Source organism: Manis pentadactyla, chromosome 6 (assembly GCF_030020395.1).
Source record: "Manis pentadactyla isolate mManPen7 chromosome 6, mManPen7.hap1, whole genome shotgun sequence".
In the NCBI taxonomy this organism is placed as follows: Eukaryota; Metazoa; Chordata; class Mammalia; order Pholidota; family Manidae; genus Manis; species Manis pentadactyla.
In genome coordinates this window covers 7,284,878-7,298,271 of record NC_080024.1, presented here as the reverse complement: position 1 = coordinate 7,298,271, position 13,394 = coordinate 7,284,878, and the positions used below count along the sequence as shown (strand labels likewise).

Below are 13,394 nucleotides of genomic sequence, written 5' to 3'. Positions count from 1 at the left end.
GAAGAAGCTAATAGACATAGAGAACAAGCAAGGGTCAAGGCACTAGTCATCTTGATGAGGTGAAAAAGTCCATGGAGGGGCACAGGAGCATACAGGGCTGGAGGATGGGTCAGTCTGTGGTGACTGGGATTGGACCAGTTCCAGATGGTGCTGAGGTGTGGCCATAAGGTTGAGTTGCTGAAATTGAATGGAAGTGAAGGCCATTGGTATGGAAGAGAGGAACTGTAGAGATAAGATGTTGGCTGAGCCCTTCACCTGGGTGAAGCTGGGAGAGGCCAACTGTAAGCCAGGTATCACGGAGTCCTTGTGACAGACAAGCACATGCAAGGAGAGAGTAGAGGATTCCTGAAAGAGGGCACAACAGTTTGTTCAAAATAGAATGGTCCTTTCTAAGGAGGAAAGAAAGCTAGGAAGAAAATAGAGCAGATAGTGGGACTGCGATGGGGCGAGAGGAAGGTGCTGAAATGCACTTCCCATGGGGCAGTGGCCAGGAGCACCTGAGGGTGGGGTGAGGCGTGTTAACTGGTTTGGAGGTTCTCAGTAGGTAGGCTGAACCCTCCACGTGGAGTCAGAGCAGCAGCCAGCTCAACAGCAGTCTCCACCTTTGCTCAGGGAACTAAGTAGAACGTTGGCAAATAATTCTGATGAAGGGGGTGGAACATGTGAGGTACTGGCATAGTTCACGTGAGAACAAATACCTGGATCCAGCTTCCCGCTGGAGTCTTACTCATCTCCTTAAGACATAGGTCTTGGTTATAGAAGCACTTCTGTCTAATTCATCCATTTATTGCATAGTTTTCCTGGGATATATGTGCTCTTTGAGTACTAAGTTGTGGATTACTTTAGTACAGATTGCTTAGTCACAGAGCATCAGTGAGAGGCACTTCATTGGAGCCTAAAGATACTGCTGGGCTCAGCTAGCTGACCAGACATCCCGCTGACTTCTCCAGCTGTTACCCAGTCCTATAGACAAACAGCACTGACTCTGTCTTTGGTGTTTTCAGGTGGTTTACATCTTGGAGAAAAAACATTCCCGAGCAGCAACTGGCTTTCTCAAACTCTTGACTGATAAGAACAGTGAACTGTTTAGGAAATATGCCCTGTTTTCTCCCTCGGACCACCGAGTGCCTAGAATTTATGTGCCTCTCAAGGACTGTCCCCAGGACTTTGTGACCCGGCCTAAAGATTATGCCAACACGCTGTTCATCTGCCGCATCGTGGACTGGAAGGAAGACAGCAATTTTGCACTGGGGTAGGTGATCTCTGGCAAGAAAAGTCACAGATCCCAGTCAGAACTCAGTTCAGGTGGCCTCCTAGGTCAATGTTTTTGTATATTTTAATTATTATTTCTTTATTAAAGCATAAGTACTTGGCATATTTTGGTCTTGGTTCTTCAGATGTTGCCCTTAGCTACCTACCACCTCAACCAGTCACCTATAGTCCCCTTTTCCTTTAATTACTAGGCAGTAAACTGTTTTGTTTTTGACTTTTGGCCACAAAATATAAGCGCATTCTAAGCCTTTACTTATTTTCTGCTATGTCATGAATGCCTGTTCGTACTTGAGAACTGCAAAAAATGTATTGCATCAAACAATCAGGCCCCCTCTTTCACCTGCTAGTGTTAAAATATGCAAATTCTGGGCATAGTCAGTTTCCCATGCTCTCAAATATGAATATGAAGGTATGTTTGAGTAACATGCTTTTTGGTGTTGGTCTCACTTGTGGCATTAAAAATTAAATCAACCTACTATAAACAGGAAGAGGATACCGTGTTTTTAAGGAAGCTGTCAGAAACCAGTCTAACTTAAACATAGATTATGTAGTCACAGAGCATCCTGGATAGCTACTTCATTTTGATCTGAAGAAACTGTTGGACCCAGCTATTTGATCAAATGCTTTGCCTATTTTCTTCTTGCAACTGGTATTCATTTTGAAAGAAAAGCAATATTAAGTTTTAGCTGTATCTTCAGCCCTTTGCTATGGATGGTGTTTGATTTATGCTTCACACAAAATGAAAATAAAAGCTTGCAAGCTGGAAAAGTTCATTCTGACCCTTTTAGACCAGTTTGGTGACTTGCTTGTTGGTCACCTAGCTTGTACAGGATGGGCCCTCCTGGGAATGTTCTACGGTTCTGAGTGCCAACCCTGAAAGGATGGCCACACTGTGCTGATTTTGTCAGGTTTATTCCATACTTAGCCTCTTATGCCATGCAAAGTAAGCCAGATGAAGCCTGTCTATCATACCTTATGCAATTTCAGAAACACTGCCCTGTGCCGTTTTTTTCAGCAATAGGAAGGTCAGTGTGATTCGTATGATTCCGAGCCACTCAGGGAACACTTGCACTTTCCTTTTTGCTCTCAAGTGCTGTGATTGCAATGTCATCATCTTTAAGCCTAACTCATTATCCCAAAGTGACGTCAACCCCTTGAGCCCTAAATAGTCCTTCTCTGAGGCTTGCCAGTTTCTCACCATTAACTCAAAAGGCCTGTGCCACCTGGCCCCTGTTGATTGTACCTGCCACACTCTGCTTGGCAGTGAAAAGGAAAGACTTTCACATCAAAGCAGGAAATCCAGCCTTGTCTTTTATCTGCCCTTCTGTCCTGTTCCATTGTGTATGCTTGATTGGACTACTTGCTTAGTTTTCCAGTTGTAAGGGTGTAGTTAGGAAATATTCATGGCATGAGTTGCTCTTTTTGCTCCAATGGTCTTGCAGGTTCCTTTTTTACAACTGAGCCATTACTTCATCAGGAACTCTTTTCTTGTGGGTAGAATACAGTAATCAGAAAAAGAGTCAGACCTTTGAAGCAGTACAGGTTTCCACTGAATATAAAGAGAGAATATTTGAAAATAATTACCATATATTAATCATGTACTTTTCAAAATACAAAAAAAGAAGATTCTCATACTTAGATGGAAAACTGCACTGCCATTTTCTCTACCTTCTTATAAATACATTGAAAATTGTCTTTTATGGAAATATGCCTTTTAAAATCATTGTGAAAAAGAAAATGTATCTTAAATAAAATGTGGCAGGTTTTCATGATGAAGTTCTCAGAAGCTGTGTGCCTCGTGAGGGGTGCGGATTGCAGCTGTTGAGCTTGTTGGTGGTCGCCTTGCCATTTCGTTCTGGCTATCAGTTACTGATCTTTAGGAACTGAGGTCACCGTTCCCCAATCAGAACATGCTGTGCTGTGACTGCGTGGGTTTCCCCTCTCCTCTTGGCCAGGTTTTGACCAGGAGCGTGAAGGTAGTACTTGTTCTGGGTGTATTTGTGGTTAGCTTTCACACAAACTATGCCTAAGGACCAAGTTTAGCCAAAGTGGCTTCCTTCTGAATTTCTTCCCTGCCCCTACATTCTACTCTTCAAAGTATTGAACTTCTGCCTGTGTAATTGCTACTAATTATTCAAGTCCAGAGTCATTTACTTCTTTTGTAGTTAAATTCAGTTCACCAGTCAGATGTTGATCAACTCTGTGTAAGTCACTTTGCTATATTACATGAGAACACAAACGCTAACAAGCAGTGGTTTCTTTTTTTCTTTTTTATTAAGGTATTATTGATATACACTCTTATGAAGGATTCACATGAAAAAACAATGTGGTTACTACATTCACCCACATTATCAAGTTCCCTCCCCTAATACCCCATTGCAGTCACTGTCCATCAGCGTAATAAGATGCCACAGATCCAAGCAGTGGTTTATTTGTTCAAAGAAATTACACCCAAATGCAGAAGGACTTGTACATAACTGTCAGAGGATTAGTTTTATTCTAGGAATTGGAATCCTACTTGAGCTAATTTTGATAAAATTGGTGATTTATAAAAGAAACTGTTGGTTCTCTTAAAACCCAGGGCAGGAAATGGAGGCAGGTCTTATGAGGAACTCAGAACTAACAAGGCAGCAAAGGAATCACAGTTTCTCTCTTAATCACCCTGACAAGTCCAACCACCATGTGGTATCTTTTTTCTACCCCTTTCTGTACAAGAGCTGTGTTCTGCTTCTCTCTGTATAGTAGCCATCTCCGTGCTCGACAGCATACATGGTCCCAAAATGGCACTGCCAGTCCTCTGCAGGACACATACTGAAGTCTAGGTCACAATACAGAATCTCGGGGGTAGGAAATCTTACATGTCTAGCTTAAGATAGTTGTTTGTCCTAGTCAGTAGTTTTAGGGCAGAGGTAGGGGCCCAAGGTCTCATGACTTTCTGCCCAATGAGCAGGGCCTGTGGTACTTGACTCTCTGGGACAGAGGGCGGACAAAGCACTCAGATTGAATTGCCTCTCTTTAAGCTGTAACTATAGTAGGAAGCAGAATGTTGTAAGTTCTTCTGTGGGAATGAAATAATTGTCTGGAATTTTAAAGGAGGAAAATCCAGGATTGGTTTTTAGAGAATGGAATCTCTTTGCTAAAAGTTCACTCAGATGGAGAGTCCAGAGGGAATGGGAAGGAACATGAGTGGAAACAAGCAGCCTTAGCAGGCTGCTACTCTAAGACTGAGATGGGGGAACCGGAAGTCAAGGGGTTGCAGTGAAGGAGACTAAAGGGAAGAAAGTCGGGTGGTGAGGAAGACGAATGTTCGCAGACATGATGACTGACTAGCGGTGGGGCCTGAAGGTGGACAGAATCTTGGATGACCTTTCAGGCCTCCGACTTAGGTGACTAGGTAGATGGTGATGGCATTTAACGGTAATTTACTGAGAGTAGTCTCAGCTCCCACCATTCCTTCTCTTATGCCTCGTTGCTTGCCATTTCCCAGGCTGACTCTGTTTGTCCAGAGCTCCACATTTTTGCACTCTACCCTTCCTTTCCCATCACTGGCTTTCTCCTCTCCCAATGTTATTTAATGAAATACTCAACTTTAAACTTAACTCAGTTGTCAACTAGGAAAATGTTCCCTGATTTGGAGTCCTCCCTCTTGGGTGCTCCCATCATTTCTGATAATACCAGTATTGTAGCTTTCATCTGTTTGTATTTTGTAAGTGCTTATGTAAGTTTTTCGCTTGGCTGTGAGCTCCTTTAGGACAAGGATACTCAGTGAATGTTTGCTGGCTGGTCAGATGGGTATATGAAAATGATTTGATGACCCTGAGGTCTTCAGCCAGGTTGAGTAGGAGATGTTGTACCATAAATCAGGCTAGAAAACACGGGAGGAGTTTGGAACAGAAAATGGTGAGAACCAAAGTTCTATGATTTCAAAGTCAACACTTGATAACATAGTACAGCCAATATGTAAATTCACATGGAGAACCCCAAATGCAGAATCTTTTATAAAAAGATTAAATAGAATGTACATATTAATAGGATAAATAATTTCAGTTTGGAATTTGGAAGGGGCCTTAAGGAGCCATCAATCTTGGGGCCCTCTTTTGTATAAGCATTGCTTCTCTGGCACCCCCATTGGCACTTTGGTGCCTCCAGTCAAGGGGAGCCCAAAAAGTGTTACAGTGCTGGAGACCGCTTGTTGTTGGAAAGTCATATTTCATCTTGTTCTTAGAGAACTTTCATCTTGTCATGAGAGGACTCAGTTGAGTCTTTTTCATCTCTGTATACCACATCTACCACAGTTTCACGATCTTGGTCCTGTAATGCTATCAAAAACCTAAGGTAACCAGTCTGCTCTTAGTGAACCCTCACTGGTTTTTAGGGATCACTGCGTTTTGTTATGTACCGTATCATAGCTAATACTTGTACTATTTAGTATTAAATATTTGGTATCTCTTCCAGGATACTTAAAAAGCCATGTTGGCTTCCTTGCTGGAAAGATTTGTAATTATATAATCAGAGTTACTGTTTTAAGAGCTTCCCAACTCTCTTAAATCATCTTTCCCTTTAGAACCTCATGCAGTGGGATTCGTGCCTGTGTTTGCTTAGACCTTTGTGAAATCTGCTGTCCTAAAGTCTAGAGTTTACAGTCCCAGTTTTCCCTTCCAGGATCTCATGAGCATGAAGATACCATGGTCACATTCTCCTAGATTTGTCATGGGGTCTTCTCAAATATTTAAAGATAAATCTTGAAGAAAATGGAAAAGTTTTACAGCAGCTACTGTGAGGAACTTCCTTGGAAACACTGAAGACCTACTAAAGATACACAATATGAACTGACCTAGAGCAAAGGGACATATTTGTATTATTTCCTCAACAAACTTTGGTAGCTTTAAGGGATGGAGAGGACAGATGAATAGGTCAGTGCAGGTATAGCAGGGTTGAAAAATTTTTGGTTGAATGTGGGATTGTCCAGGCTTAATGGGAGGCTGTTGAATGAGAAACAGAGAATGGGTTGCAGTATGGCTCATTTTAATGAGAGTGAAGGACAGACAGCAGGTTCCACTGGAGAGAGCGACTGGGCGAGGTGCAAGGAGAGGATGGAGTTCTGATCGATGGTGGTGGTGGAAGTGGTTAGTTGGGGGGAGGGGTCTGTTCTGGTATTTTCTTCATCTCCCAGCTTTGCACCCATAAGCTGTCAGTTATCAGACAATCAGAAATATTTGTTAGCTGATTGGAAGCAATTACTTTGACTATTTTATTCAGTGTTGATAAATACTGAATTTTTTTATGAGGTAGATATGAATTAGGGACATGGTATGGCTATGAGTCATTAAATTACATTTAATTATATTTGGTAGGAAAATTAAACTGTAACTAGGTTGGTAGAAAAACCAGGAGAAAATAGTTTGCTTCACTGAGGTATAGATTACAAAATTAGGGAAGTGAAAAATAGCTCTATCCAATCTTTCCCCCTGTGCAAAAGGAGTATTTCACCTTTTCAAGAGTATGTTCCTTATCTGAAGACTTTTCTGAGGAAGAGGCTGAATTATAAAATGCTATGAACTTGTATTACCAAACAGACCTTGTAAGTCCTTTTGAGGGGGCTGTGCCTCTCTCACTGGCTGGTAGACAAAAAGCAAATCAGGCTGAGGAGGGGGCTCTTTTTTTGTGACGGTTGGGCTCCACCTGGTGGCCTGTAAGGATCAGTTTTGGAAAGAGCTGCGTCTTCAATGAGAATTTCCTGGTCAAAGCAGAGCAAAAGTAAAAGGAATGGAGGAGAATGGTCCTGATGCAGGCTTTGGTAGCCAAATTGTTCTTTTCCTTGAACTGTGTACAGTCATTAATGCTTCTTCTCTGGTTGTCAGCTTCATCCAAATTTCTAGTACATCTCTTGAAAATAATATTTTGAAGTATTAGAGAACCTTAGCTACCGTCAGCCTTCCCGTTATACTCCTTCGGTGCTTTCAGCTTTCTCCTCTTTGTTCCCTTCGCATCAGACATGAAGCTCTTGGCTCTCAAGCTTCAGGGCCTTACCTAAAATCATTCAGTGTTGTTGAGCCTTGCATCTTTTCCACATTCTGGTTACCAGTTTTCTTTGATCTGCCCACACATTGCCTCTTCCCCATTCCTTATTTGCTGCCTTCTGTGTCATAACACTGAGCCAGAAAAAGAGAAAATGACACGTTTTGTACTCCTAATTGTAGAAAATTACATCTCAATATACCACACCTACCACAGTTCCATGCTCTTGGTCCTGTAATGCTATCAAAAACCTAAGGTAATCAGTCTGCTCTTAGTGAACTCTTGCTGGTTTTTAGGGATCACTGCTTTTTGTTATGTACCACATCATAGCTAATACTTCTACTATTTAGTACTCAATATTTGGTATATCTTCCAGGAGATATTTGACTGTATATTTTATGTATCTGCCACACTTTGTTTTCACTGTGTGTTGTTACTGCAGTTCTGGACCGTAGGTGTAGCTGATGTTTGATTGTTCTCTGCTTCAGGTTCTCAGGGATCTGATGCCACAGCATTTGCATGGAATTTCTAAGGAACAATACACATGAGAGCATTTGTTGAAGACTGATAATGATAGTGGTAATCACTGCTAGAAGCATGACTGTCTTTCTGTGTATAGCCTAGTTTTAAGCCTAAAACTTTATGAGATGAGAATATGTGGTAGAGAAAGGAGGATGACTGCCTTGGAACATTAATGTTGACTGTTACAAATATTCTTATTTTCTTTAAGGCCAATTTGAAGGACTTTCTTAATATCTGTAGCCCATCTCTTCCTTTAGTAAGCTTTTTACTTGTACATCACCCAGAATAGTGGACCTCATGCTTATATGTATAGAATGTTTACACACACACACACACAGCTCCCACCTATCAATGGTAAGAAGTTGGGAATATTGTTTTCATCACTTTCCTGATTAATTTTACAGTAGGACCCAATTGTAATGTCACTGATTGTGAATGGAAACAGTATTTGTAGAGGAACTCTGCTAAATAACAAAGATGGGAGTCGTTATCATTCTAAATTACTCTAATGAGGAAAGCTTTCTAGCTCACAACTATTTATTATTACAATATCAAAATAAAGAAAAAAATTTAATTTTTTCCCCAAATACATACATTTTACATATTTATTATTACAACTGTTTAAAACATCTACTATAGAAAGTAGAAATTTCCAGAATTTCACCCCCAGAAATAACCACATTAAGAGTTTGCAATATATTTATCTAAAATGTTTTAAAAGTAGTGATTAACATTAATTGCAAAGGATCTTTCACAGATAAAGGAATATATGTAACACATTATTTTAAATTCTGATATTAAAACCAACCCATGGACTCACAGCTCAGATTGAGAAATAAATCACAATACTGTTGAAGCACCCTGTGTGTTCCTGTCTATCCTCCTAATCCCTAATTTTTTCTGGAGAGGTTGCCACTATCTCAGACATGCTACTCAGAATGTGCTTTTCTTTATAACTCATCCATAGTGGTATGTATCCCTGAAAGTTAGTTTTGCTTGTTTTTGAACCTTATAAAAAATACCATGCTATGTATATTCTTTGACTTTTTCCTTTAATATTATGTTTCTAAGATGTATTTATATGTTTCGTTCATTTTAATTAACAACTTTTCCATTTCCTGAAGTACACCATACATTCCATTTATTTACCTAACAATGGATATTTGGGTTGAACTGAGGTTTTGCTGTTATGAATAATACACCTAAACATTCCAGTGCTTCCTAAGTTTCTCTAGATTCTACTTGAATAAAATCACTGCATCACACACATGTGCTTGTTTAACTTTACAACTTTATAGCCAAACGGTTCTCCAAAGTGCACCACCCATTTTATTCCTGCTACTAAAGCAGTGTGTGAGTTTCCATTGCTTCACCTTCTTAGCAACAATTGATACTGTTAGACTCTTCAGCTTTAGCCAATCAAGTGGGTGTAAAATGGTAATCTTGGTTTATATTTTTCTACTTAGTAATGAGATTGAGCAACTTTTCATGTATTTATATTATTATGTTTTCTCTTCTAGAAAATGCATTTATGTCTTACATTTTTTCAGTTAATTTTTTGTTGAGATAGTTTAGGTTTACAGATATTATAAAAATTATACCTTTTCTTAGAGTTCCTTTTGTTAACATCTTACATTACCACACAATATTTATCAAAACTAAGTAATTAACCTTGGTACTATACTATTAAATAAAGTATAGAATTTATTCAGATCTTATCAGTTTTCCCACTAATGTCTTTTTCCTATTTGAGAATCTCGTCCAGGATCCTGCATTGCAATTAGTTTTCATGTTGCTGTAGTTAAAATTAATGACAATTCCTCAGCCTTTTCTTTCGTGTCCTTGATGCTTTTGAAGAGTACTGGTCAGTGATTTCTGCAGGATTTCCCTCAATTTAGATTTGTCTAATGTTTTCTCATAATTAGACTGAGATTAGGCATCATTGGGAGAGATACCACTGAGGTGATGTACATCATAGGAGGAGGTACATGATGTCAGTATGTATTATTGGCGATGTTAACCTTGATCACTTGGCTAAGGTGATTCCTGCCAGGATTCCTAATTTACTATTTTCCCCTTGTAATTATTCTATTTTGGGGAAGATTTTTTTAGACTACGCAATTATTCTGTTTCTGCTTAAATGTTCCACTCACTCACTTTAGCATTCATTTTTAATTGGGCAATTTGTCATTTGATTTTTTGGCATTAAATTTTGAAAAGCAACCTTTTTAACAGTTACTAATATGGAAAATATCTTCTCCCCAGTTTATGAATTGTGTTTTCATCTTTTTAATGTTAACTCCTGAAGAATGGATATTTTAAGTTGCATATTCTAATTTTTTGGTGCTGTTATATAGACTTACAGTTAATTTTGTATATTAATCTTATATCCAACCATCTTGCTAAATCCTTTCATTAATTTTCATATTTTGGATATAGTTTCCTTTGGATTTTCTATGTAGATAATCACATCATTGGTAACTAATGACAGATTTGTTTCTTCCATTCTAATCCCTGTAACTTTTATTTGTTTTTTTTTTTATCTTTCTGAACTGTTAACTCACAACTGGGAAGGAGACATTTTCTACAGTAATAAGTGATGAGAGTTCAATTTTGAATGAAAGCAATAGTGGTAGGCATTTTTTCTGTTGTTCCTGACTTTTTTGATACATTACTTTTAATAATTTTGATAATGTGGCAGCTGTTTATTAAAGGGCTGAGTTTAAATACATGTCTTCGGATTGTTTGTTTTTACCATCTTCAGTTTTCCTAGTTTTCCTTTGGAGTTCCAAGGAGGAATAGTCTGCCTTTTTTCCAGGTTAAAAGCATTAATTTGTTTATTCCTTTATTCACTCAACCATCACATTTTGGGCATCTAAGATGAGCAAATCTCAGTGTAAGATATACTTGCTCAGTGTAAGAAATAATGTTTATTCTCTTTGGGATGATCCTTCTCATCTGTTGATATGCCTAAAGCAAGAGATAGGCCTAAAGCACTGTAACACAGCTAGAAAGAGGCATGTGCCAGAAGGAGATAAAACCAAAGGAGAACGATAGTACTGAGGAGCGCGACCTGCTGTAGGGCACAGAGATGACTTCCTGGCCTTGCTGCTTATACTCTGTGAAAGTGAAATAAACTTGGTTTATGTTTTGTGGACCTAGTTCAACATGGAAGTGGAAGTTGCTTTCAGTATTCATTTTAAATAAAATTTACACTGAAATAAAAAAACTTTCTGTAAAACAAATATACGTGTAAGTCAGTTCCTTAGTAGATTGGGCTTTTATTTGGATCCCAAGGTTTTCTGGGTTTAGGGGTGATGGCAGAATTTATGAGTAAGTAGAGAGCATAAGAATCTTAATGGGGCATGTAAGGCCCAAATGCATAAGCTCTTTTAGCATGCTGACCTGTTAGATTTTTATCTTCTGCAAGCTGTCCAGTCTATTCTGCTATCAAATATATCTCCAGTGAAAATCTATAATAAATTTATTTAAATAAGGTACTTGAGAATGTTCAGTGGAACTTAGTAAAATAAATGTTAATTACTACTAATAAAAACAGAGTTACTGATCACATTTGGAAGCCATAACCAAAACATAACTTTGTTTTAATAAGCCATGTTATAATTTCAGTAAGCAAATTAAGATTCTTTGGACTCAGAATATAGCCTGGTGAAAAATTTGCCAGAACACAAGACAAAGCACTGATAAAATAAAATAAAATTTAATAAAATAAAAGATAGATTTCTTTTTCTTCAAATTTCAGTAAAGAGCCAATGACTGCAATGACTGGTTCTGACAGTTCATATTAGGTCCATTACCGCCAGTTTACTCTTGTCCTCCCTCTTTTTCACCTTCCCACCCCCACAGGAATGGATCCAATACTCAGTACTAGTCTTCCTTCTGGAGAAGTTTTTCCATCTCTTCACAGTTCCTATCATACCTCCTCATCTAGTAGGTTTTCAGAAAGGGTTTGTGAGAACTCTTCCCTGAGTTCTTGCATTTAGAAGTCTTCAGTTTTGAAATCCAGTAACTTTACGAGGATATGTTTCAATGATGATTTTCTGTGTTCATTTTTCCTGAGACATAGTGTAACCTTTCTGTCTGTAAAAGTTCTTTTATTTCAGGAAGGTTGTCTTAATGATATCTTTGAAATGTTTTCTATTCTATATATCTAACTCCTTCCTTCAGGATTACCAGTCACGCCAATGTTGGATTTTTTGCATCTGCCTTTCGTTTCTGTTTTCTCTATAGTCTTTTTTATTTAACTTTTTGTACTTCCCAATTTTATTTTCCTCACTTCTCTCAAGGTATTTCTCTATGATCCTTTCTTTTTTCAAATAATTTTAGTTTTTCTTAGTTACCTCCTATATGACCTTCATTTTATGATGGTTCTCTTTTTCTTTTACTTATTTCTTAGATCTAAAACACTAGTTTTAATTTCCTATCATGAAATTTATTTAGTATGCACTTGCATCTTTGCTTTGAGCTCTTCCCTTAGAGCAGCAATATTTTTGATCAAATTTTGTGTTCTTACAAATACCTTTGGTCAAGATAGTCACATGCTGTGGCCATATGCTGACAGAGTATGTTTTATGTTCTGTCATTTCTTTCACTTGTTCCTTTTTACATAAGTACTTTTTAAAAAATAGAATGTCTAGGATGGCTCCTCCGCTCATCTTTACATAATGAGTTTTTCCTGGCTGTTAATATTATATTTTAAAAGTTGGCTATATTATAAAATGCCTTTTTGTTCAAGTGTTTAGGCCCTTTTCCACCTTAGGCATAAGATAATCGTTTTTGGCCACTCCAACCTCATCAAGTAAGAGTAAGATGGCAGTGAATTTTAAGTATCCTCACAGAGACTGTTACTGAGATTCCCATCACATGAAAGAATGGGTTTCCATCTTAGTCTAATTCTCTAATAACGTATGTATGATCTACCTCATTGTTTATACTGATCCCAGAAACTATGTATGGTATGCTATCTGACTGTATGTATTTTATGTGATTCTTAATACTATAGGATAAAATCATGTGAAATTGTGTATTACAGTTAAAAAACGGTCAAATATATTGGCAATTTCATATTCTCAACATAATATATAGTTAACCTCTTAATGTCATTGCTTGCCATTCTTGAATCTTTCCTTCTGAATCATCTCATAGCTGACTTGAATTGCAAGTATATTTTTTCAGGAAGTGGGTAGTATATATTATGCCTTGTTTTATCAGTCTGGATTCTTGGAGTCTTTAGTTTTCCAATTCAGAGGACTCATAACTTCCCCCAGAGGTACTGAAAGCTCTCAGCTGTAGAAGTGAGTATTATTATCAGTAGGTCTTAGGTATGATTGAAAAGCCCAGCTGCTGCCTTCCACACTTGGTTGCCAGCCATGTGCATGGTCCCAAGACCCTAAGAGCAACACTGTATCCTGGAGGGTGGTGCTGCAGTTTCATAAAGTGTTGCCTTCTGGTTTAGTCTGTCAGTACACTGTTACAGCATTCTAATCCGTGAATTCAATGGGCTTTGCTACTTCTATAAGATAAACTCCTTGATTACAAACAATGTTGAATAACAAAACCTA

The 13,394-nt window shown here is 38.3% G+C and overlaps 1 protein-coding gene across 5 annotated transcripts in view; it reads left to right on the top strand.

Annotated features, from left to right (window-relative positions):
* Positions 1-13,394, top strand: part of DIS3L2 (DIS3 like 3'-5' exoribonuclease 2) — a 372,410-nt gene that overhangs the window by 175,295 nt on the left and 183,721 nt on the right. For all 5 annotated transcript variants that reach the window (XR_005030205.2, XM_057503433.1, XM_036912160.2 and 2 more), the window contains one exon: positions 1,005-1,252. Coding sequence is in view for 4 of the 5 variants with exons in the window: in XM_057503433.1 (XP_057359416.1) it covers positions 1,005-1,252 (248 nt within the window). In the remaining variant the exon portion in view is untranslated. The remainder of the gene's footprint in view (positions 1-1,004; positions 1,253-13,394) is intronic.